The following is a 27,459-nucleotide window of genomic DNA, read 5'->3' as shown; positions in this document are numbered from 1 at the left end:
CCCTCAAGGACAATTTCAAGGAGTCATTTTAATGTCAGCACAAGAGCCACACATTTTCCATCCTAATTAAAATTAGCATGGTAAGCTGACATATTGCAACACCAGACTTTTAACGTCAGCTGTCGCAAAAGTATAGCCTGCTTTTCTGTATTCGGGTCTGCTGTCTGTTGCAAATCCCCTGCCATCATCCTCTGATCTGTAAAATGTGCATCACTACTGTGCCTCTGTGCTGTTCCTCCATTTGTTCCTGCAAGGTAACTACAAGCCTCCAATCACATGCATTATGTGAAACACTGCACATGCACAAGCAGTCACCACTTGTTTCTATTAAAGATCAGTTTAGAATTTTCAGGGGTTTCAGTGTGACAGTATTCTGAGAGCCTCTTAACAAAGCACAACAGGCTTAAATGCGTGTTGGCTCTGGCTTCTATTATGAGTCATTGATTATTTAGGCCATTGTATTCATTTGATGGCAAAGATATTTCTTCTCTGTGTCTAAACTGAATACTTAATAACTGTGTATCTGAAATCACAGATTAATGCTACAAACAATTCAGTGAAAGACGCAGAGCAGGAGGCAGTACTGCAGATGATTGAAATATGTCTGAGGTAACACAAAAAAAACAAAGGACAAGAATTAATGCAGAAGTGAACAATGGGTAATTAAATCATAACAGACTACAGCTTGGTTATAATAAAATTAAATGTGAAATCTTATCTCATGAGTCACTTTGAACAATACAAATCTATTTATTATGCTTAACATTAACTATATATATTTACATGTTGCTCTGAGTTTACCTGCTACGGTGATCTTAGATAACAGATAGAAATTATTTTTTATGGTTTTTGTTTAATGTTTACAACTGAGCGGGCTGGGACAAAGGTTATAACTTTACTTCATTATCATTGCTGTTTAAATTCCCAATATAAAGTAATATTTAGCCAATGTTAAGAAAGAATTCAAGCTAACTGATAAGTTCCACAGCTAGCTAATATAACATAGTAAAACATTATTAGCTAAACTCAGCTTGTTAGCCTTTTGGACAGATAATACTTATTTTTATTTTTTACTGCATGTGAGCTATTATGTTACTGTATTGGATGATAGTGTACTGAATACTGCCATCAGCTAGGCTACAATCTACTCTCAAAACCCTTACAATATAAAAATAGGTTTTGTAATTCTTGCTCATATCAATAGAGAATCGTCCACATGACTGTCATTTTAAAAGCACAAAAAATTACATATTGATATTCTTATATAAGTCCATGGGGCCTTTTTTGGTTATTATTATTTCAAAACCACTTCTTTTGATTTCCACCCACCAATAAAATCATTTCAGTGGCATCCCACCTTGGTTTGCCAGATACAATTAGCTTTAGTGTTGGATGTGAATCGTTCTGTAATCTGGACAAAAGCAACCAAAACAAGCAGCATAGTTTATACATGGTGGCGTGAACTCTGATTCTCTGTGTGGCATCTTATCAATGCACCTTTTGTATACATCCTGCTGGGAAATAAGTGACCAGCTGACCTTTGAGAGCTGCTTGAATCTGGGATGAGTCATCAGTTTTCTGCAGTTTTGTAATACTGACAGGTGTTCTGCTCAGACTGCAAGATTGCAGCGCTGCAACAATTTGTGAATCATCCAAGGAGTCGATTGAAAGAAGATGAATGGCAACATTGAGATAAGTGGTTCACTCCTTTAGTTACTGTCTTTTAAAATGTGAAATATTAGCTGGTTTTGGCCTCTTGCATGTGACAATCTGCTGCTTGTCATCATCTTGAGTGTTTTAGTCTTTTGGTCGACAAGCAATTTAGGATGTCACTTTCAACTACAGGAAGTTGTGATGTGTGTTTTCAATTAATTGATCAATTCAGGAAAATAGCAGCTCAATCAGTAATATATATTAACTGTTAGTTGCTGTCCTAGTAGTTTAATCTAATGTAAGTCTACACATGCCTGTAGCACTGGCATGTGTTGGTATGTATCACTTTCATTTCTTGCAGAAAGTTGTTTTAATTATTCATGTACGCATCAATATTCTAACCTTTGCCTAAATTTACATCATTAGAAAGCAGCATGTTTAGTTTGTGGTATAATCAAGTAACTTTGTTTGTGTTTTGTGATAAAATTGTTTTTGTTTTGTTAAAGGAGTCTGATATTGTATGAAACAAAGTAACATTTGGAATATTATATTATTGTACGTCCTCAGTATTAAAAAAAAGAGAAGAAGAACCACATTAGTATGCAGTGACATTCATGGATTTTGTTATTTTGGGTGAGTCTGGGATGTGAATGTGGTTGCAATACAATGATGTGCTCAAGAAAAAGATCCTATTTTGGTTCCTGGACTTGTGTTGGGGGAAGAGTTATATGTGTGCGTTGTATCTGAAGAGCAGAAGGGACTTCTGTTTGTCTTGGGCACGATTCCAAGGAAAATTCTGTGGAGTCATGTATTCTTGAAAGAATACAACATCCTCTACGGGTGAAATAGTCTGAACTAAGGCAAAAGTTAATGAAAGTCGGTGAACTTGCCAGCTGTAATAGAGGCCAAGCGGACATAATCGTAATCCCTCTGCACTGTCTCATAGGGATAACTCTCCACCAGGTTGAGTCCTGAAAGAATAAAAGACACAGAAATATTGGCTTGAATGAGCACCACAGCTCATCTAAACTTAATGAAACATGAATATTGATAATATGTAGTCACTGTCATTTAGTCACTGAGGCTTCAATTGTCTAAATTACAAAGTTTTTGCTCCTTACTCTCCTAATAATAATCCATCAGGTTCATTGTAATATTTTAAATGAACCGTTGTCCAACAGATGATGTATGTGAATATAATTTAATTTTGATTTACACATTTTATTGAAGCTTTTTGCACAAACCATGTATGATAGACTGATGAAGGCTCCAGTAGATGCTCAGGCAGTTCTTCTCCTTCTTCATTCCTCGTTTACACTGGCAGCCATGTAAAGGACTGGAAAGTAGGGCGGACACTGCGTTGGCACACTGGCTTCTGGCACCAGGACCCAGCTTCATGCTGCCATTGCCCGCCACACACTGACGCAAAGTACGTAGACGAGGACTGCAAGTCTCATCGCTTGAACAGGAGTCTCCAGCCACCAAGCAGTCTCTGCCAGCCAGAATAACCTCTAACAGGGCTGTGTGAGAAGAAACCAGAACCCAACAAAAAGCAAAAAGATAAGCGGATTTTGATATGCCAGTTGAGGTGTAAGGTTACGAGATGAGAAATTAATTAAGGAGATGCAAGCTGCAAAGTCAGGCCAAATGTCAGCAGGAGGGAAAGAGGAGAAAAGATCATTTTGAGGTAAAAATGTGAACAGGTGTATGGCGATACTGAGCATTAAGTTAAATCAACCGCAGGGCCTATTGTGAAACTCTGACAATTTGCAAGAGGTTCTCTGCATGTATGTAATTCTTACGCTCCTCTCATACTACCTGGTAAAATTTTCATTGTTGTGGATGATGTTTCCCATTGCTCTGTTGCTTCAAAAACCACCATGCATCATACATTTATGACTGTTTTAAGTTCAAGAACAATGAACAAAGATTTTCTGCATGTTTTTTTTTTTAATGTTATTTCATGATTGCAAGGCAAGAAATCAACATTTTGCCCACTGGGCTATATGGATATATATTCAGGCACAGCTTTTCTCAGTGGCCACTCTGCTATAACAATGAAATCATCTGCAGCCCATAAAGTATTTTGCCTATAGACTAATAGACATGTCTGTAAAATTGCTGGGAGGAAACCTCCGAAAGCAAACAAGGTCATTTTCTTTACTCTTTCTGTGTTTTTTGTAATCCATGGAGATTACTGTTAGTAAAACTTTTCCAGAACCTTGAAAAGATTTGCATGACATTAGTTCAATGTAAAGTCTGAGGGCCAAGCGGGAATAACTGGGTGGGAGGTGGAAGGAGGAGAAACATGAATGTACATGCTGTGGGCTGTACGATGTGGAAGCATGTCTGGAAGCTCGGTATTGTTTTTGACTCTTGTGCCAGGAGAGGAAACTTTAATGTAGTCTGTGATAGCCAACTTTGAGGCTTATGAATGCTTTCTATACTACATCCATGGTAGCGTCAAGAGTCAACTGCAGTCTGATGAAGGAGTAAAAGCTGGTCAGGAAAAAGACAATAGCTTTAACAGCCTGTTTCAGAGTTTTTGCCAGTTAATGTCCTGCAATAATTATACACAGGGAGTGATTTATATAAATATTTTTTTCTTTTGAAAAGCCAACAGGCTTCACAAATACCAATCACCAGTTTTTTTACATCTATGAGCTTTTATTTTGAAAAGGTAGTCCATTATCGATCAGCTGTGAGTCACTGGTTGGTTGCAGTAGGAAGAGCAGAGAGAGGAACATACAAGCAGATTAAGAATGAGACCCTCAAACAGTCACAGCTCAAAAACTAAAAACTTTATTGAAAAAAGTCTTTCACCGTGTGAAGCACAATCTTGTTTTGAGCGAGTAATATTTTCATGTAGTCGCTGTGCATTATATAGATGTAGTGGCAGGTTAGGGAGACCCTCTGTTTTAGATTTTCACCCAAAACTTTGGGGCTCACATATAATTTGACACCAAGAGAGTTTTGGATGAATATTCTACTGTAAAATATGCCAGAGCTACATAGTTCTAAAGATGGCTGGGTTTTAGCAGTTGTCTGGCCAACTTCCCATTCATTGTAATTGGGCCTTTTATTGCAATTTTTAACAGATTTTGTAAAATCCATATGATGAATTGCTACCAAAAATCAAAACACACCATTCCCAACTGAGTCGCAGCTGCAGTATGAGTTAGGTGCCGAAAATGGTGTTAGAGGAATCTGTAAGAATAAGCCAGGGGAATAACAGGAAGTGTGCTTACAGTGCTTACTTGTTTTTGTAAATTGGGCAAATATATGCAATTAGACTTCAAAAATATAAACCTAGAAATGTGAACGATATGTCCCATTCAAAGAAGAGAAAGTAAGTCTGGATAATTGAAAGCCCAGTGAATGAATCGAGAAGCCCCACAACAGACTATTGTGTGAAGCAGATCAGTTTGTTCTGCTTTGGTACATTTCTTCAGCACACACTAATATTTCTCTTCCTTTTAATACAGAAAAAAAAATCTAAACTCTATAAAAACACTTTTTTTGCACAAGCTGTTATATCTACAAATCTTTTCACATAACCTGTTATAAGTTCGATTTTACTTTGTTCAGTGGATAACAGGCTTTTGAAATATTCAGTATCTTACAAATGGCACTGCAGGCTACAACATCTGCTGCTTTTTGAGAAGAGAATGTCTTCAAGGCTTTAGTTATGAAATGTAGTTTCTATGCATGTTGAATGCCTATGTATTTTATTCAGTAACTGTGAGAAAGATCGAAAGTGACAGAGTTCTACAGATGCTAGTCTGTGCTCTTTATGATTCACTGGCCAACCTTGTCCTGAGTAGCACTGACTCCAACAGTGGTGCTGCATGACTCAAACCTATTCAGCCTGACAGTGCACTAAGAACGGTAATCAGTGAGAGAACCCGCAAATATTTATCTGGTGATTTGGTGCAGACAGTAGCTGAAGAAATAGCAATATGGGAGGAAAAAAACAGGTGGACTTAATGTTAAATGGTGCAGTACACTGTTAGCATCAAAATGTAGGATAGCTGTTTCTCAAATCATGAAGAATCTAATTGAAATGTTTGATATGAGTTCAGTATTCTCTGATGTATTGTACTGAAGGTTAGGCCTGTGAATGCTGCCGTGCAATTGAGACAACTCAATAAGCAGAGATGTTATTCACTGAAATTCAAAGTTTTTGGTTTAAGTAATGATTGGAGAGCAAGACTTGAAAATCACAAATGGATGATCACAAAAATAAACCTGCACAGACAAATGAAAAGCAATTCTATCATGGCAGACCTCAACAGTACACAGAAACATAGAGCAATAGGAGAATCAGAAAAAAAAGTGAATAAATCATAAACAAAACCATGATGCAAGATGTGCAGACGATTAGCAGTGTAACATTATATTTTCAAAAAAGAAAGTTTGTTGCCTCAAAAGCGACTTTAGAAACCAAAAGAGCTGCTCTTTCCCATGAAGAATTCAAAGAATGTTCTTTGAGATTTTCATTCTCAGGTGAGGCTGTGAACATATTTCTAAGCATGACCCATAGCAAACCAAGTGGATCCTGTTATTCAAATACTGTAAATTCATGCCACCTCCATTGTTTCTCATAATACGGGTTCAAATAAGAATTTTTCTATTTCATGCTGCTTTCATCTGCTTATTCTGAAGGTATTTCTGGTGTACCATTGTCTCAGCGACTGTTTTCTACTCTAAAACATGCCAGCAAACAAAGGAGGTGCTAAAACAACATATTATCCATTCTGTCAGCACGGTGCTATCAGTCTGCTGCCAAAGCTGGATCTTTGCTCAAACCCCTCAGGTGTCTCACTCACATCAGGAGTTATATGCAAACTCTCATCCTCTATTCAGCACATGTCAGGTAAACGCGTCCAATACAAACCATGTGGATGCTGTGGGGGGAGGAAAAAAAAATCCAACCAATGCCAACGTCCTGGAAGGCCAGATGGTCAGCTGCAAATTCAAGGCCGAAATCCCAGACCTTTCCTCTACGGCTATGTGTGTCAGTTTGTGCTGCCTGGGCAGAAGCTGGAATAGACACCATATATCATGAATGCAAATGAGTCGCTTGATTTGACATTTCCAATAAGCCTGTCTCAGTGTACCAGTAGGTTTAGCCAATTAACCATGTCAGTAATCAATGTGTTCTGAGGCTCAGTTAAGTCCTCAGTTTCCCTGCCACATAAATCACAGGCAGATTAGCTGATCAGTTACCCTTGTGCGCCGACTTAATGGTCCACTTCAGGAGAGATAAAATGGAAAATGAAACCTAATGAAGTCGGCTGGAATGCTACCTAGACCTACAGAGCTGTGAGGCTGATGCACTTAATAAGTATCTTTGTTTGAGTGCTTCTAAAATTTGTGAATTATCTTGGGTAGTTGGATTAAAGCTAGCAGTCTCACATTAAAGCCAACATTCAACTGCTTAGCCGAGGATGTTAGGCAACATGATACAAGCCATTTCGGTATGATAACGTAGGACACGTTTGGCTCAGTTTTCCTGCAAAAGCAATGCTAGGGCAGTTTTCCTCTGGTGCAAGTCTTTAGTTTTTTTCCTCTGCACCTGTTTGGTCATATTCTGGAACCAAACGAATGTGCCAATGCCAAGAAAGGGGGCAGAGTGTGTGGGTATGCTGATTAGGCAGCACAATGCAGTTTGGGTGGTCATTGTAGCATAAATGCATTTGCATTAAAACATGCCCAGATTACCTTTTACTTCAACCACCGATTGGCATTGCAGACAAAAGGTTAATTTTCTGGCCTTAGTTGGTTTAGAGGCACACACATACTAACCTCTCTAAAATCACTGAATACTTTTGATTTATGTTAGGTGTGGTCTTTTCCCATTCGATACACATTATTTCCCATCTACTGCAGATTGATTTTTGCTTCAAAACCACATGTGTGTGCAATCCAGTGTCCTGGAGTTCTAAAGAATTGCCAATACTGATGTTGTGTTTGATAAGTGAGCAGCCTGTAACACTCCTTTTAACACTTAATTAAATACCTGTAGTCACACTCTCTGACTTGAGAGAAGGGGCCGTGTTGATTTGCAAAGATGGCAAAGTAGCAAGTTCATTAATTATTTAAACCTCCAGACACGGTGCAGGTAAAGGTAAATAATATTCAGCCTCAGTAAGTTTTCCATTTTGTCACTTGAGGTCATGACAATATGAATTATTAATATTTTCATATGTAGCACCTCTAGGTTCTGCACATTGAAGCATATGATCAGAAAAATGCAACATGATCCGTCCTATACGCACATAAAACATGCAAGTGAACACATTTTAAAAGTTCACACAAGTTGCTTTGTTTGTTGTTTTCCTTCTGCATTGGCCAAACTGCTCTGTCAGTTCTTACCATCCCCCTTGAATAAAAGTCACAATTTTGATGGTATCTCGTGTGGTAATGTTCCATCACGGTTTACTTAAATCCACAGTGAATGATGGCATGAAGTTTGAGTTTGGAAAATCCCAAATAAAATCATAATATTTGCCAGAAAATTCTCATTAGATTTTCCTTACATTGTTCAGCCCTAGTGACAAGAGTTTGTGTTCAGGACACTGTCAGTGTACACAATGACTACAAGTAATAGAGAAACTGCATGGCGTGACATGCACAATGTTTCTTTGCCACCGCATAATTGAGGACTGATATGTTGCAAATAGTTTATTTTGTACTTGTATTTTTTTTGTCATTTTGAGACATAAAGAGGAGAAGGACCACTGAAATTAGATAATTATTCAACCTTTATTAAATGTTTTTTTTTTATGCTGAGTTGTTTGCTTCTTGAAACTAATTAATGTCAGTAGAGGAATTCAGTGACTTTTTGAGCTCTTCTTACTTTCAGCTAGACACTTATCTGAATCATCCAAATGCAGACCTTTGTCACTTGTTGTTCAGTTTTTTAATATTAATATTAATCTTTTAACTACATATCATAGACTTCATTTACCAGAACATTCTAAGATGCAGCTAAAAGTGCCAAGAAAAAGGTGCCAAGTGGATCTGAAATTGGTGTTTGTTTTTTTTCCTAAAAACCTCAGTCTGGGTGAATATGCACACAAACACTGTGTTGATTAGCTGTTCAGATTTCTCAACACTTTGTGGATGTGTACAAACGCATATAGCAACCATGAGACTCTCCTTACACTGAGATCAAACACCCTCGTGTCCAGTTGCATTTTATTGGTTTACCTCATAATGTGAAAATCCATGCAGCAGCCGGGACAGATTTTCTTTGTAGCTAATCTTGCGAAGTTCAAGAAGTAGTCCTCATTCAAACGTGTTCTTTTTCATATCAGTCATGTCATGCATTTCATCATATCATGTCTCTTCTTGGAAAACTGCACCTTATGTGTATTCTTGAGAAATATTAACTTGATCTAAAACTGAGATTGTGAAAGGAGAAAGAAAAGAGAAATTTGAATATAATTTTGCGAGGTCTTTGCCTCACTGAGTGAAGTACTTTGAGATGGCATAGGTTATGAATTGGCGCTATATAAATAAAACTGAAGTAAAACTGACACAAAGACATTCATCCTGATAAATGTGTTTAATGAATCCACTAGAGGTCAATAAAGTATAAAGCGCTGAAGTGTCATACTTTAATAAAATCCAAGTGAATTTTAGATTTATTCTTCATTGATCTCTTGATGGCCACATTGGACCTCTTAAGTTAACTTTGCCTTTAGGAGAAAAGTGCACCTCAGTATACTGTGACAGTAATGTCCTATATATCTCGGTTGCCTCATCAGTGATGACATTTAGGAGCGAAAGATTTAAGTTATTGGCCTAAGCGAACATAACTTGTTCTTCCAGCGTTGGAAAAAGATGTAGTCTGTGTGTCTGTTCTAAATTATTGCTGTCTGATACTATGTATTTTTCAAGGCAACTTTATTTGCTTTTTATGGCACAAAATTAGTAATTTCAGACTTCAAAGCAGGGTAGACTTATTTTGGCAAGATGAGACTCAAAATATCCATCTACATTCAAAATAAAGCAATGTCAGCTTCACTTCTACCTCATGTTAGACATCAAACAAATAGTGCACGAAGACCCAGAAAAGCCCAGTAATTTAGCTTCAAAGTTTTGAAAAGCTTTAAAAAAAAATCATCCATTCAGTTGATCTTTTTCCAACAGTGGCTATTTTAAACTTTTACTGAGGGAAAAATGTTTCCTTTCAGTTTGCCATCAAATTATTTGCTCAGAGCTCCAGACAGATCCACTGGTTACATTAGCAAACAATCTTGAGAATAACAGATATGTCAGAGATGTGTACATTAAAGGACTGTGCTGGCAGATGGTGGATATGCAGTTATCTTTTATTTTTTAGAAAAGACTGTCATCTTGATCAGATATATGCTGTATTTCTTGTATAACGCATACATCAGGTTTGAGGTTATTATATTTTAAAGGTATAAAGGTTGAAGTCATGAGTGGCCAAACTTTTTCAAAGAAGGCCAGATTTGATGATGTGAAAATGCCTGAAGACCAACCATCCTGCCTGACATTCTTTGAACCATTGAAGTTAAATGCAAATATACAGTTTTATAGAAATTTTGTTTCAAATGACATAGTTTTCCTTTCTTCACATGGGAATGCAAATAAATGTATGCTACCAAGGCATGAACAGGTCTTTACAAAAGCATTCTGCCTTTCATATCTGGAGGGTCATATTACATAAAGAAAAATCTGTCTGGGAAAAAAAAAAAACTTTCAGGAAGCTGTACATATCTTGACATGAGGTTAATTTAAAATGTGACTTATTATGGGTAATGAAATATCTGTCAATTTTAAAATAAAAAAAATATGATCACTTTACATGTGTAACACCTAAAGGGACATAACATCAACAGTGCAATACATAAAATGCAAATAATTCAAGTGCATATATTTCTAAATGTGGTTTTGGTCAACACAAAACAAATTTAAAAGGGCAACATGTTAATTCTGAGTCTCAACCCAACACTGTGGGTTCCAGATCATCAAATACTGACAATTTTGAGATGAGACAAATGAGAAATTAACTTTTTCTCTGTTAACTATTTTGCACCTTTAAAACACTGATATATGAGAAATTATTCACCTAAATTAACCAAAACTAGTAACTTATTAGCACTAATGTGGAGGATGATGTTGATATCTGGTTTTCAGTACACGGGACAGCTCTGGTCTAAAGGCAGATGCGCAAAATGTCACGCAGGTGAGAGTCCCACAGTCTTATCCTCAAGCAGTTCTTCTTAAAGTTCATAGCAGAAAATGTCTGCTCACACAAATATGTGGAGCAAAACAAGCTCAGCATTTTCACTGCAAGTGTCTGAATCTCTGAAAACGTGCCTTTATCCAGCTGCCGGTAAAAGTTCACAAGAGAAATCTGCCGGTGTGTGCTGCAGCTCACTGAGCTAGCAAAACTTGCAAAAACTATCAGCTCTCCCTTCTTCTTGGGGCAAATGTTCTCTGACATTTTCGTGACACAGTCTTGATAAACTCACCCTCTGCTAAAGGTTTGGTATTTAGCAATTAGCATCGGCACCTCGTAGCTCGCCTTTGTGGCATTTTCATTTGACTTATGGACTCGTGTGAAAAACTGCTACTGTGACGGAAAGACAGCTTCCAGTTCCTTCACCTTCTCGGCACTGTCACTCTCATATGCATCAGAATGTTTTGACTGGTAGCGTCTCTTTCCTTATACATGGAACACAATCGTTTCATATTTCAGTGAAGAAATGTTGCAACTTCCACCTGTGCTGGAACCGGCAGCCCTCAGAAAACTTTCATTACCATTTCAGAAATTATCTGGGAAGAGTCACAGCGGGATCAGATAGTCTGCTGCCACCATTCAGTGATACAGAACATTATTTGTTGTACCAGAGTGATGCACATATTCTGTTTGACATTGCTGGTGGGCCATAAACTACATGTTTGACGACAGAGGCAGGTCGTATAAAATGTGACCAGGGGGTGCAATTGGCCCCTGGGTCAGACTTTGAACGTGCCAAGTGGGAGTGATGCTTATAGAAGTCAGCTAACAATGATCAGGTCACAGCATGTCAAGATCAATGTTCTTCTTGAATGAAATAGAGTGGACTGACTAAGTCCATGTTCCAACCCTCAGCTATAGTGATGAGCATGATGGGTAGCGACCAAAAGAAGAAGACTGTGGATACAAGCCAGCAAAATCGGTTTCTTTTATGATGGCAGGGCTCAACCTTTAGAGTTAAAGTGAGGATCTTGGACATTCAGAAGGAGTTTGGATTAGAGTTGCTGACAATTCATGTTGAAAGGAGGCAGCTGAGGTCGTTCTAAGAGTTTTTTGGGGGCACACTGGAGGGATCATACATCCTATGTGACCTGGGAATGCCTCTGGAAGTGGACCTGGAAATCATTGTTGGGGATAGGATTGTGGAGTTCTGGAATAACCTGACTAGCCTGCTGCCACCACACCCTGAGCCCAGATATGTGGAAGAAGATGGATGGATGGATGGATGGATGGATGGATGGATGGATGGATGGATGGATGGATGGATGCTGAGTCAAACAGGGAGTTTTGTTTCTTATCCTGACCCCTGCAGCTCATCAGCAATCAACATCCATCCACATCACTACCATTTTACATTTTAAATGATAATTTTTGAAATTTTTGAAATGTTTGTGTGTTCTAAACTTCAAACGCAGATTGCTGCATGGAATGAGATTGTATGTGTCGTTCTTCGTTCTTCATTAAATGGTTGCACTTTAAACATATCTACTTCTGTTGTACTTATAAATAAATATGTTGCCAGAAAAATGATGCAGCATGATTTCAAAGGTTAAAATGCATACAGGCAACACTACAGAAACACATTCTCACAACAGCACAACTATCCCATGGGACTGAGAGTGACAGAAGCCTGTTAAAGAGCTGAAAACTTGTATTACTCTAAGTGATGTCTCACGTCTCTAAGATAACATCAGGTCTCAGATAGAGACCATTTAGTTCTCTGATAACCATCTCCCACTTTCCACTAACGCCAATAACCCTGTCTGTAATTGAGTTTCATCCAGACACTAGATGGGCCTGTTTGTAGGAAGCCAAGCTGAAACTCCCGTTGGTTTTTGCTTCTCCAGACATAAGACACAAACACTGGATTGAAACAGCTGAGTCAAATACAAATACACATAATCCCAACCAGCACAGAGCAACACCGCAATTTACTTGACTCCTCGAAAAGAAACTATTGTACACGTCTGCTACTTAAATCCGCTACACTGATAATAAGCCCAGCGTCACAGTCGCAACTCCTTCAGCTTCCTTTTCTTAATTATTCTGCCCGTGCTTGTGTCTCTCTCTCACTCAGGGTGCTTTTATTGACAGCTATGCTTATTATTAATTTCTTCCATTATCAAAAGCAGCAGCATGATGTTGCCTTGTTCTCCCTGCATAGTAACAAATTCTTTCCAAATGTAAAGTTTTTTTTCTCAGATTACTTTCCATCTATAGTTTAGAATTTGAGGTTTTACAACTTTGAAAAAATAAAAATTGATCCCATAATGTTCTGTAAGGCTGCTGTGTCAAGGGAGCAAACTGTAAATAAAAGACTACACCTGAACACGTCAAAGTTGGTGGTTTTGATTCTTGACCCAACTCGCTGCTTCAAGCGAGCATCCACGTCAGTTTGATTCGAGGTTTAGACACTGTAAAACCGACTCAGCTGCATGATCTCCCAGTATTAAAGTTTGTTTGAGTCAGCATACTGCCTGATTAGAAACAGTTTGACTCTGAATGTGTGTAAATGTGTGTTTTTGATGTGCTATCCTTTTGAGAACCAGAAAGGATACGTTTGCACAGTGGAGTGAGAGGATAAGGAGTTTGGAATTTAAGGGCGCATTAAGTAATTTACGATGTTACAGCAGCAGCAGCTTTGACAGGACTCAGGCTTTGGCATTCAGTTAAAGTCACATGAGATTATATCACTTGCAAGATGAAGTGGTCTCATTGCCACAGGGTAAGAGAGGAGACTTTGAGGAAAGAACGAAGGAGACGTTTAGGGAAGATAATTTCTTTCGACTGATACTGTTCAATCTGTGATTTTGTCGACATTGTGCAGTCTGTTAGTTCAATAACAGGACCCAAGCCTTTAATACTTCATCGAGTTATGGCTTAGGAGGAGAGAAGCTTCAACAGGAGGCCTGCTGGTGTAACTGAAGGTGTAAGCATGCTAACATATTTGCTAATTAGCTATAAGATGTTCAGTTTATAAAAGCGCGTCGATTTAAATTTAAATGTGTTTTTTAATGAACCTTGGATTATTAACAGCGTTTTTACCTGTGTGAACAAAAAAAATTGTCGATCAACAGTAAACTCAGAACTCGGACCTTTCACAAGAACCAAGAAATAAAAACATTAAGTCTTCTTACAGCTGCTCCCAGTATGTTTTAGGACAGATTTTAAGTTTTACAAACTGTCTTGTGCTATATTCAGTAATGTTCCTACCTTTTCAACACTATGTTGTCTTTATTCTGCGGAATGTGCTTTAATCTGTCTTTTAATTCTGGTCATTCTATGACTGGTCTGTTTTATTTTGCTTCTTCATGAAGCACTTTGTAATCTAAATTTTGAAAAAATGCCTTATGAATAAAGTTTATACACAGAGTTTCTTGTGTAACTTTGTTCACAAGACATAATTTGTTCATGTTGGCTTTATATGTGCACAACAAGATGAACGAAAAACTGGAGAGACATGCTGAAGGAAGGTTTGGTTGCAAAAAGAATTGCTGCGTCTGTTGTATGGAAATATTTTGGCCACAGAAAAACAATTGTTGCCTTGACACAAGCAATATAACGAATTTGTTTGGCTATTTAAATCAGCTCTACAAAAGTTCTGTATGATGACAAGTGTAAAGTCCGCCCTTAATGATGTCTAAAGCAAAATAGCATTATTTTAGATGACTTTGTCGGATGTGGAAAATGGTTTCAAATGACTTCTCTTTATTTTCAATTTCTATGCAGATGCACTTCTCTACAAAATCGTACCAATCACTCTGGAACAATTAATTATTTCCAGGTAGTTATTTAAGTCATCTGGTGAAACTTCCTGATTTTTTTCATATTTTTCATACATACAGATTTACTGAGCTCTTTCCTACCTACATATAGTTTTTAGATTCAAGATGATAAGATGTGATGTGATGGAAATGGAAAATGGAATGAGAGATGGCATCTACTATAGAATTAAAATGTTGTTGCCATCGGGACACATGAATTTAAAAAGGAAATCTAAATTGCGTTTGTGTGCTTGAAGTTTTCACTGTCATTTATTACCCTACATTTGTGAATTACTGTATGTACATGAGTGCCAGCAATCTTTAAATCATCATCATTATGTTCAAAGATTATCACTGATGTCCACATGTGATAAATTAAAGCCACTATGTGAGCTGATAAATAGCCATTCTGTGCATGTTAAAGGATTCTGGTGTTTTGTGAGGATCTTGAAACTAGTTCTCCTTTGCAATTCTTTTTCTAATGGTCTCAAGATTGGAGAGACACACTGATGCATGAGTGTTAACTCTGGCTGGCTGCTCACAAGGGACCATTAGAAAGTCCAATTCCAGCCAAAACCAGTGGTCAGGCATAAGCACCAAGTTTTACTGATAACCTGAAAATGATATGTTCCCCCAGTATAAATGCTGAAATTTAACCCAACCTGCAAAGAGGCTGAAAAATCTCAGCAGTCACTCCAGTGTTGTGCTTCTCTCTGTTATTGCTACTGAAGTGAAACAGAACGAGCGACATACTCCACCAACGTGTGTGTTCTGCAGAAGCCTTAACTGCTCTGTCTCGGGTAGTTCCTAAAGGCTTTCTGAACCACCCGAGGCTTATATCACTGGCAGGCTGAAATAGTCTTGAATCCCTGGGCTGCACGCCAAAATTCAAACCAGTGCAAAACCACCCACCTGCTGACACATACACACAAACAGAGCTGCAAATCCACAGCCTGTTATGCTCCCATTGAGCTTTAAGAAAGACTACAGGACAAAGGCTCTGTAGGACGAGGCTCACTACACTGGTGGTGCATAATCAGTATCAGACAAGAGCTGCAACAGTAGTCAAATACTTGACGCACAGATCTCAGTTCTCGTTCCTAACTGAGGAGACGACAACACAGTCAGAAACTTCAGGACAAAGAGATGCCAAGTGAAGACCACCTCAGGAAGTTTGAAGGCAATTGGAAGTTGCCAAAGCAACAAGACCACAGACAAAAATTCTTTTCCTTCTTACTTTTTTAGTCAGTATACAACAAAAATCTATTACACTGTGCTTTAATGCAGCCAAACTGTTATTTTTATTGTTATAATTTATTAATTTACTAATGTCATGAGCCAGTAATCCTATGGCTTCTGCAGAGAGAGTAGGACTGCAACAAGCAATTGTTTCAATTATGAATTAATATCAGATTATTTTCCCAAATAATTGTTTCATCGCTAAATCTATTTAAAAAAAATAAGCAAGGTACCACCACAAAGCCATTATTTAAGCTGATAATTTAGTCTTCAAAAGCCCCTTTTTCTTGTTCACACTAAAATGTCAACTTGGTTTTTTGCATTTCAGGTGTGAAAGATGGTGGGTTTGTGTGAAACGAGGGCCAAAATAGAGATGCACCGATTTAATACGAATGTGGTCTCAGGAGTCACCCCGCAGTTTATCAGCATAACAATCTTCCGGCAAGCAAATATTGAATAGAAATAAGTTTGAACTGCGCGTTTTATTTAAAGATGCTATTATGGCAGATATGCCAAAATTGACAGTTAACAACTTCCCTGAAAGTCACGCAGTTGCACGACTTCTTCACGTCTCCATTTGCTACTGAGACTATATTCCAGTCACAACCTACACAGGCAGCTTCCTACATTTATATGGAAGGAGGAGATGCAACTTGTTACTGTTAATGAGAAAGGAAATTACGAAAGGCTTTCTTTTGATATGCAGAGCAGTTTCCATCAGGCTGACTCAGAAAAGTTCAATATAATTCATTTTCATGGATGTGAGTAAAATACAGCCTGTGATTGTTTAGGGGCAAGACTGAAGGAGTGAATGTAGGTAAGTGTACGTGCTGATTTGTGTGTCTGAGTGAAGGCTTCCCAGGTTCACTCTCAATGTCACACAACAAAGGCTGCTTTATCTTCACTTGGAAATGGTGACATTAGAAGTGTATTGCCTGTTGGTATATAATGGTCGCAATTAACTTATCAGCATATCGTCCTTTGCTTGCAGAGGGTGAGAGCGCGATGCATCATATTTCTTTCCTAGTGTGAAAGTGCTGGCTGTCTGCAGCACTGAGCAGGACTTGTGCCTGCCAACCTGGGCATACAAATATATGGGGCAGAACACAGTGCTAATACTGATCTGATTCATTAAAAAAAAAATGTGTCTGTCACACTGCAGGATGGCTGCCAATCATGTCTCGCTTATATAACAAGACCAGGAAGACTTATAAATAGGCAAACATTGTTAGCATTACTAACAAACATCTCACCGCTCTCTGGTTGTGACGTGATTCTTACTGTGATGTTTTCTGGACGGGACACCTCTTCTAGAAGCACAGTTTTAGACAGTAACAGTGGCAGATTAGCACTTAAAATGTTTAGCAGTTGTGAGCCAGTGGTTCCTTTGTTTTAAATATTGATTAAAACGCGTTCATAGCCCAAACAAAACCCTTACACACATTTTAGAAAATGAAATTAAGCCCTGATAGACACAGTTCCCACTGAGCTTATCCCAGCAAGCATGCAACAGTTAGCTGGGGTACAAACACCATAACAATGATCATCACATATGAAAAGCAGGATTTCTACCTTAGCAAATGTGATGTTGCCTCCTAGTTTTAGATGTGGATTGTCCCATTGTACACTATGGATGTTTTGCAGATTTTTGGCAGGTTTTGAAGAATCAGGTGGACAGATTCAGTGCATTTACAATGAAAAAAGTATTTTTTTCCCTCGATAAGATAAAATGTGAACAGGAGTAGTAATTTGTGTGATCCCTGTAGTGACGGTACAGTGTTCGTAATTTAATAACTACAAAAGTGACTTCAGTCTTAAGTTACTCTTTAAACAGAAGAAATCAGATACATCTTTTGCATTTCAAGCTGGTAACCTTTGTTGTTGCTAGCTCAAATGACAGTTGTTGCTTGCAGGCTTTTCCACTTGTAGCTGTCAAGGAAGGATTAGATAATTCGTAGGTTGATTCGAAATCTTCGGCCGACTCTGACAGTTTGGTATTTCCAGCTAACTTGTTTTGCAATGTGGGTTCTTAAACATGCTTTTGAAGTCGATGTATATGTTATTGTGCCAAAATTGTATGCAAAAGCTGCAAATAGCACACAGCTCGGGTGAAAAGCATCCCTTGCAGCATCAGCAATTCATTTATTTTGAATGGTTGTTTTCAAAAAACCTGCTGCAAACATACTACAACACTGCAAAATTATCCCAGTGCTGGCTTTGTTACACCACCTTCCTATTTATTTTATATATCATCAGCAAGCAACCATATGTCAGTGAGCTTCTGGTCCAATATACGCCACAAATACCTGTGAGGTCTCAGAAAAGTGCAAAATAAATGTTCAAGGATTAATCTGTCACATGCACTAACCAGCAGGTTACAGAGAAATTCTAATTTTACAGATGTACTGTATATTAAAGTACAATAAGTATTGTATGAGATATATTAAATACATAGGACGTATAAAGCAATTAAAGCAGGTTCATACAAAAATAAGGTCAACAGAGTGTTTCCTGCAAAAAAGAAGTTTTGCGTCAGGCTTTTATTAACTGGGGTTTCCTTTACTCAAGCATTACACAAAATTTTGTTCATGAAATTGTTTTAAATAACAGGAAAATGTATAGATTTCTGTCAGATAAGGTAACACAAACTTACTGCCTTTACTGTACACTGTGGACGATCATGCTTACTACCCATTCTGAGTCAAGAAAAACCCAGTGTATATGGCAGTGTAGGTAGATAGCAGTAGTAAACAGTTTTTATGCATCCATCAGGAAGAAATTAACAGCAGAATGATTTAGAAAACCGCAACATTTCTTTAATCCCACATCACATCATGAATGTAGAAGCTGGGAGTCATATTATAGTGAGAACTACTTTTTTTTCTCGTACGCCACAGGAAGATATTTACACAACAGTAGCAGTTAGCGCTGCCTTAACACAATGATGAAGTGTTGACCTTCTGTCAGGTCTGATGTTGTGGCAAGGCCATAATACCTGCCAGCTGTGGCTGTCACTCAGGAGTCATTGTAGGACGGAGGAGGGGCCTAGCATTCCACTCCAATGATTGATGGACACTTTTACTGATGAGACTCCTTAATAGCCCCGTGTCCTCTGCGTTGTTCACACTCCCAGCATGCTTCCAGTCCTTGAAACTCGTCTTTTGTGGTGTAATGCAACCACAGTGATAGGAGCTCACACATGAATCTTGCGACAGGGCTTTTCTTCTGATTGCCTTTACTTGCTTCCATTGTAATAAAGAGTTGCGACACGGCAATTTTCATAGAGTGTTGCGCTTTAACATTTTCAGTGATGTGGGTGTGCTGCTGATGCGAAACTATAGATTCGTCTAACTTAGTTGGACATTATATTTGTTTTCCAAAACCTGCATAAGAGCTCAATTTTATTTTTTGTGTCTCTAGTTGTCTGTGTAATTGGTTTCTTCACACATTTACTCAAGCCTCTTTGTGAAACAAACTCGGTGTGGGGAAATTATTATTCATCTAGAGGCAGTGTTATGATGACAAAAAGTGAAATGTGGGTCAGCATGACCAGATGTTAGCTTATTATGGTAGACTCTGGTGTAGAGGACTCTGTCAATCATGCAGCACCCATGGGAACACAACAGTGATGTGCAGTAGCTCAGTTACACGACTTCTTTAGGTTCCCTTTGTGATTCGCTGTTTAAAGCTTTAAATGAAAGGTCACAAAAGGATCAGAGAGACCGAAAGCTGCAGCCTGGAGATCAAATGGAGCCGAACCCTTCAGTCAACACTGGCTTAAGTATAAAGACACCAAAAGTCTGACACCGGCCACTGCTAAACAAGCACTTCCTTGTAAAATCTCTAATTGGAGCGTCCAAACAGAGCTGTCTGTCATAGTTGGATTTCCGAGTGTGATTGCAAAGGATATGTGAAAGTCATTCCTCGAGGATCTAAAACCTGGGCAGCTATTTGTCATCTTCAGAGCTGTCAGTTATGCTTACAACACTGTTAGTGATAAATGAAATTTACTGTCAGATGCTGAAGTATTAAAAATACTAGGGATAGACACAAGATAAGATGACAGTGAAGCCTCAACAGTTTCTCCTCCTCATTAGCATGTCAGTGATTCATAACGCACGATATAGCTTTGCACAGTTAGACAGAAGCCTTGACAGACTGCTAATCAATCTGGTAGTTATTTAATCATTACTGTGCATTTTAATTGCACAATGTGTTCTGGGATCAGTATTATTTCAAGTTTTGATTTGTTCTGCTCTCATTCTGCATAAAAAAATGACATTTTAACTGTTTATTTCTCTTGAAACCTTCAGTGATTTTTTTCTCTTCTAAAGATCATTCCTCTGTTAACAATTTTTAGTAAACAGAAATACAGAGTGACAGAAACAGCTATCCATTATTTGAGCAAAAACCCATTAGGCATTTCTGTCACAGTTTGCAGAACAAAAGCACTTTGTATGAGATGATTACAATTTTCCTTCTGACTCACTTCAATTCAACTTCCACTGGCAATAAATCACAACAATGTGTTAATTATTTTCATCTCTGAAATTCATAGTTACTCTGTCAAACAGACTGTCTGGATTATAGCTTGCAGGGCCAAACACGACTGAAGCAAAAATATAATTGAATAAGTAGCTTCATTACCCATGTCTTGCCATGTTTCTGTAAAGGCAATAATAAAGAATCTAAAAAAATATTCAGGGACAAACTAACAAGCTGCATATTTTTAAAATTAATACGAGCTGCGCACAAAATATGATCAACACTTTGTGCATCTTTCCAAGTGCTTTCATCTGAGGCCTTTTTTCCAAGTTTCGTCATCAGAACACCATCAACATTTCACTGTGCAGCTCTTATATATTTGTAAAATACACACTGACAGGTTTAACACAGGATCCATCATTTCTACAAAAAGAAGTCTAAAAAAATATAGCAACACAAAAGTTATTTGAGTGTCAGAAAGGGCATTTGGAGGAAAGGGCTCCAGGCGGGCTGCAAATATGTAACACCCCATGTGAAGTAAGTGTCAGAATTTTGATGGCAAGGACTTTGAAAATAAGGCTGACGTTGAACAGATTTATCCACTAAGAGGTAGCTACACAGAGAGCTTTTATAACAAATGTGTCCTCATAACCACCACACCACATCAGCATTGACTGATGTATTTTGCAGCTGTGCTCCATTTTTTATTTTTTCCTGCTGTCATACAGCGCATTCAGACCATCACAGGCGTCAGTGGGCTGTCTGGATGAAGCTGGAAGCTGGAGAACCCATTAAAGACCTCACTGCTCCCACGAGTACACGTTCTTTATGTTTATAGACGATGTCCGCTGACTTATAATTTAATCAGCTGTGTCAGAAAACATCTGAAAATGCCAACTTTTAAATTGAATCATCTGCTGGTAAAAAGAGAATGACACACAAAGGAAGGAAAGTGGAAAACGTGTTGGGTAGGGGGAAAGGGGGGGAAATAATGGAGGAAGGAGACGCGACACTGAAATGTAACTTTTGTTTGGTAATTATTAGATGTATTTCAGTGTAATTCATGGTTAAGTTGTGAAGTGCGTGGAACCTTTTGTCACTGTTTAATGGTGAGAACCAGAGATTAACTTGTGACAGCTGTCTTATATGAAGCAGTCCACTGTGCACCGAACAGACCCACACCCTTTTTCATCTCCTAAATTAATGGGGTTTTAATGACTGAAAGAACACTGACGAGTTAAGAAAAAAAACGGTAAAGCAAACGACAAGGATCACTTAGGTAGAAGCTATGAAACTTGTCACTGAGTGTATGGCTGCTATAGTGAGCACTATATCGCCATTTGTATGATAATCATATAGGCTGCTTTTCATTCTTTCCTTTGTCCCTGAGACTGCCAAAGCGAACTCATACTGAATGCAGTGTGTGTCATTTCCCAACACTCTGTTGAAGGTCTCTTGGTGCGTTAATCTTTTCAAAAAAAAAAAGAATGTATACAATCACATTAAAGTCATTAGCCTGCTTGATATAAAGAGGGGAAAAAAAACTTCCCCACTGATAGTTCAGACTCAGGAAAGATGGAACTGAAAATGAGACAATGTGACCAAGAAATGTTAACCGGAGAGGTAAAACACAGTAGATACATGACATGAAATCTGTAATTAGGAGTTTTGCTAAATTTACAACATTCATTCTTGAAAATGTCAAGCCGACTTCAGTGATGTCATTTCCCAAAAGGTTGCTGTTACAATTTCGTTACAAAAAGTGCCAGAAAGTAACACCACAAATCAGTTTTAACAAGATACTTTACACAGGTACTGTGGCGTTGCTTTTGATTGCAGTTCGTCCAAGCAGTTTACTGAGTCTGATCTTTTGTTTTATCCCTATCGAATGACTTTTTCGGTATTAATCCTAATCCCTTTGTTTTCTCCGGCCAGGTGTGTGGCCTTGTAATGGCTTGAAGAGAACAAACTCAGCTATTCCATGACCTTTTGCTTTTCCACAACATCACCATATGCTGCTTCCATGACCTAAAGCAGGTCTTCCACTGAGATTTTCAGAGGGCATGTACAAAACCCACACAGGACACCTTCATCCTCCTCGTCTTCCCGCAAACTCCAACCTGGCTCAAAAGCTCCCCTCCTCTTCCACAGGCCGAGCGTGTGGCTCAGTAAGAGATATCAAGCTGTGTCTCATAATGATGCAGCAAGTGAACTGCTGGGCAATGGATCAACATCCAAAAAGTGTTAAAAAAAAAACTACACAAAAGTTGGAGCTGAGACCTCTGAGCCTCTCTGTCTTCTGCTGGCCATGTTTTGCACCATTAATGAGCAGGTCATTTGGTCAAAGAAACTTCCACGCTCGAGATCACAACCTCAGCCCCGTCGTAACTTCACAAAATCAACTCGCTCCCAATCAGGGAACCTCCTATGTTTCTTCCCTTCTACAATATATGTGCTGTGCCCGTTCAAAACTTTGGCCTCCAGTATACGATTTCTTTCATTTGCTTTATGCTTACTTTCCCATTCAACACTGACTGCTTAGAGTTATTCAAATCTTAGCGTTAAAACTCAAATTAGCAGATGCCTAGTTAGGTGCAACCAGTACTCTCTCTACATGCTTTAACTATACAGTGATCTAGTGCAAATATAACAAAATAAATATCAACAATTTGTCTCATCATCAATATTTCAATACTGTGTCCAATCATGTCATCATCATCTAATTTTCACTGCAGTACTACCTGTGATGTCAATAATAATATGAAAACCTATTTATCAAACGTCTGGTCTGAAAAATTTGAAATACATTTCATCACTGTGTGTGAGAGCAGTCATTTACCTAAACTAGAGAATCAGGGTTTTTACTTGAGTAACTGAAATGCAATTTAAATGGTTATGACATGGATTCACTTAATCTCTGTAGTAACATGCAGTTAAGACAAACACTGACAAATGTATTTTAACGTCAGTGTGGAGCTGGAAAATAACAAAATTACAATAAATTGCAGACAGTAACAACAAATGGTAGTTTAACCCTCTGAACCAGCAATTTCTGGGTGTGTTTTTTGTTGTTGTTGCTCCTTGACACACTTTTGCACAACCAAACTGGAGGTAGAGGGACCTCAAAACTGTCTTTTGTACGTACATCGTGACACAGTTAAAATGCCATGAATCATAAAAAAGAAACAAGACTTGAATTTTTGATTACTTTCTCTACAAACGTTGTCCACAAGTGTTACCAATCCCAGAAAACAATGGCTCTAAATACTGCAGATATTTTCCTACTTACACTTTTTCATTTGTTTAATTCTTGTCTCCTATCTGTGTAAACACTGGCTGCAGTTCAGCCTAGTTCACCCCAAAGTCTCTGAATTTTTGCCATATGACTTAATTGGTCATTGGTCTTTTCTTTGACACTGCCCTTCCTCATGTCCCCATCATATCACATTTTAGGAACATTACAAGAATAGTTGTCAAGAAAAGCGAAGATCACACACAATGTGAATTAAAGGATGTCAATGAAAACTATGTTTATTGTAGACTGTAGATCATAATCAAAAATTTGCCAGACATAATAGTTGTATTTTCAAATGTAAATCAAGTTCATTAAATCTGAAAATTAATACATTTAATGATGCAGTAAGCAATGTGTTTTAATATTTTTAAGGGTATTTATTCCATACTGTGCAGAGCCGAATCTGCTACTGAAATGTTTTTTTTTTTTATAACAACGGACAAAACATGTCGTGAATTGTGTCGCATTCCTCTGAGCTCAAATTAACCTTTTAACCTTTATAAACAAACAAATAAATGAATGATAAAATAAATTAAGGCAGCTTTGAAGTTGTCCTCCCTAAGACTTCACTTCCTAAAACTCTGTTTACTCACAGAGACATGCATATAAAGACATTTAAAGCTGCACGCAGTTCTGTTTTATCAGTCTTAATTATAGCAGGAAAAGGATGCACGAGCACAAGCCTTTTTTCTGCTCCTCCTGTTGGCCATAAATGGATGGTAACTCTCGCGCCCGTTTGACCACTCGTTAAGACGTGTCGATAAGAAGAAACAACAAAGAAGAAAGATGATTGATTGTGTCCCATCTGTGAGATCCTCCAACAGCACCAGAACAGCTGTCATTACTCATGACTATTACGCACAGCTGTGGCTTTTAATAGGGCCCATACCACTAATCCATTACATGTACCTGTAAACCATCACCATGGCGATATCTCACATATTAACACCAAAAGGATGGTCAGTGATAAATTTATAGCCCTGATTTTAACACAAAAATATTTAACAGTTTGGGACTAAATGACGAGAGAGAAAATTGTGGATAAAATGTTAATTTGACATTCAGCAACCATTGTGCCACATGTCGCCTTGTTATATTTTAGGACACACAGTGTTTATAAGTTGATCTGGCTGTTATGTAGATATATTTATCATGACACGACGCAACAGAAAATAACTTCAAAACCGACTGCAGCTTTCAAAGCGTGGTCATGTGTCTTATCACAGCAGCAGGGTTGAATCCCTCAGGAAGTGTGTGGCAGAGAGTCAATGGACCTAATATGGAGTGATTCCTCTCCTGGGGCATATATGGCTCTGGTTTCACAGTTATCACTCACAGAGAGCTGTCAAACGCTTAGTGGCATTCTCTTGATCCAATTAATTAGGGCCTAACAAGGCATGGAGAGGGAAGGGATTTGGATCTACAGGGTGGTGACAGAGTCAAAGGCCTCCACAAATGAGGCCAACATCTCGTCACACTCTGGCCATTAATGAGACATGTGAAGTGCTGTTGTGTCAAAAAAAAAAAAAGTATAGAACATGCCTTCTTAGACTTCCACCTACATATAAACATGTAAAAAAAAAAAAAGCTACCCAACATCTGTAGTAATACAGAATAGTTCGTGCTCAGAGAGGAGGTATCGGCTGAAACAAACGTGACGAAAATCAAACAGTTCTGACAACTGAAGATTTAATGACTTACCTCCGTGAGATAAAAGTACTGAGCTCATAGTAAGATGGTGATCTTCTGTGTACACAATTTGCAATTTGTTGGCCGTTTCTCTGCCTGTGCCTGAAATAATTAATCAAGTAGTGGTGAACGGAGGTGGCATCCTCTCCTGCACGGAGCAGATGTTGTAAATCCAGTGCAGCTCACACAGACAGGTGCCCTCCAGCCGGTTCCTGTCTGCTGCTTTGGTAATGGCGTGTTTCCTTTCTTGGAACACTGGAGGAATCGAGAAACACTCAGTCCAACCTTCGTCATCTCCGCATTATGAGGTTGTACAGCAGAGAGTGAGCTGACTGACCACCTAAGGAGGCTGCTTGGTGGAATAAAATGACCAGAACGTAAATATGTATGAAAATTCAGTGCAATTTTTTGAATTCTCAGCTGAGTCCTACGGTCAGACGAATAAGCTGCCTGCAAAAACAGACGTTCCAGTTAATCCAAAGAGACTTTTAAAGGACACTTGCTGTGTGCTGATGTACTGCAATAATGACTTGTTTAAGGTGTTCGCTCATAGATGGTGGATGGATGATATTTATCCGTCCATAGCACAGCATAGCATCTGGCTTCTATTCCCCTACTTATATGCTAGGTCATGGTGGGGTGGAGCAAGCATATTTGCATTCACACCAAGGGAAATTCTGTTTCCAGTTCACCTGCCGTGGATGTTTTTTTTCTAAATCTGAGTGGAAACTGAAAAAGTAAAGAACTTGGAACCTTCAGTACAAAAGGAGGAGTAAAAACATTGAAACTGATGAGCAAGCTGATGAGCTGTTCTACCTCGTATCTAGGCAATTACTAATTGCATGGTAGATTAAAAAATAAACGCTTCATGCACCATGTTTACAGGTGAAATCTGTGTTGAAATGTAGTCAGAAAAAGTCACCTACAAGTATTTGTGGTTGTAACTGCAAGATGGTGAAGTTCTGTTTAAATAAAAGAGAGAGAAAATGTTCTGAGTATTATTGAAATATTGTGAATTTTTATGGGCTGATTGTGCAGTTGCTTGTTCTTTTTTTCTGGGAAAGAAATATACTTAACATAATCAGTAACATGATGTTTTTAGTCACGTGTCAAAGCTCAGACATGAGTATGCACGCTTATATTTCTATCATTTGACAATGTGAGAAATTTATTTCCCTTATGTGATTTAACCTTTCGGATTTAATTGTGGTATTTCTTAGATGTTTCGGTTTAGCCTCAGAAAAACCTTCTGTAACCTGACCAGCTATAGACGCATTTACACAAATCTAACTATTTTGACTTTTGTGTTTCAGGAGATAAACTTTCTCTTATTCGATAGCACCCAATAAAGATGTGGTTAATGTTTAATATACGCATCCAGCAAAGGGTAACAGCTTCTTTTCCACTACGATGGCATCAGATGTTTTTTCTCCTGAAGTTGTATGAAAGTAACAACAGTTCTACTAAGGACGTAGTTTGACTGACATGAGGACAAACGGCCTGAGCGGGTTCATGGAAAACTGCAATCTTATTGTTGTTCTGCCATTTCCAGTATTTCATATTTTGTGGTTCAGACTGTTATTCAATTTATATTGTGCAAACGAGCATTTCCAGTCATGCCTTTTTATTGTGGCTACAACAAGGCCACAAACTGATTTTGCTGATTTGATTAACTGAAGAGATCCTCCTAGGCATAAAAGACGCCGAATTAATTTCAGTGAAAAACTGTTCAGTGCCATTGCTCGGCTGGTATATGGTCTAGTCTGGGAACGCTGATAAGGAACTATTCCATTTGCTGGCTGAACTGCAGTGTAATTCACTTGCCCGAGCATGTAAACAAACAATGAAACAGTAATTAAATACTATAAAATCTGCGGCTATACTTATTTTAATTGAATAATAGCAGTAATATAGACCATAGTACATATGCACAGCTACATATATCAAATAGTTCAGTTAGTGAGCTCATTCATCCTGCCTGTCATAAAACCTCTTTTGGGACCACAATGATACGAGGAAGCTGCATCCATCATTTGCAGGCAGTGTTGTCTGGG

At 38.3% G+C, this 27,459-nt stretch overlaps 1 protein-coding gene across 1 annotated transcript in view; it reads right to left on the bottom strand.

Moving 5' to 3' along the window:
• Positions 1–27,459, bottom strand: part of gfra4b (GDNF family receptor alpha 4b) — a 52,873-nt gene that overhangs the window by 10,953 nt on the left and 14,461 nt on the right. The window contains exons 2-3 of the mRNA XM_022213379.2: positions 2,898–3,173; positions 2,544–2,624 (exon numbers count right to left, since the gene is read on the bottom strand). Coding sequence (XP_022069071.1) covers positions 2,544–2,624; positions 2,898–3,173 — 357 coding nt within the window. The remainder of the gene's footprint in view (positions 1–2,543; positions 2,625–2,897; positions 3,174–27,459) is intronic.

This window comes from Acanthochromis polyacanthus, chromosome 10 (genome assembly GCF_021347895.1).
Source record: "Acanthochromis polyacanthus isolate Apoly-LR-REF ecotype Palm Island chromosome 10, KAUST_Apoly_ChrSc, whole genome shotgun sequence".
NCBI lineage: Eukaryota > Metazoa > Chordata > Actinopteri > Pomacentridae > Acanthochromis > Acanthochromis polyacanthus.
Note: the sequence above shows the minus strand (reverse complement) of the source record. Positions and strands in the feature narration are given on the sequence as shown.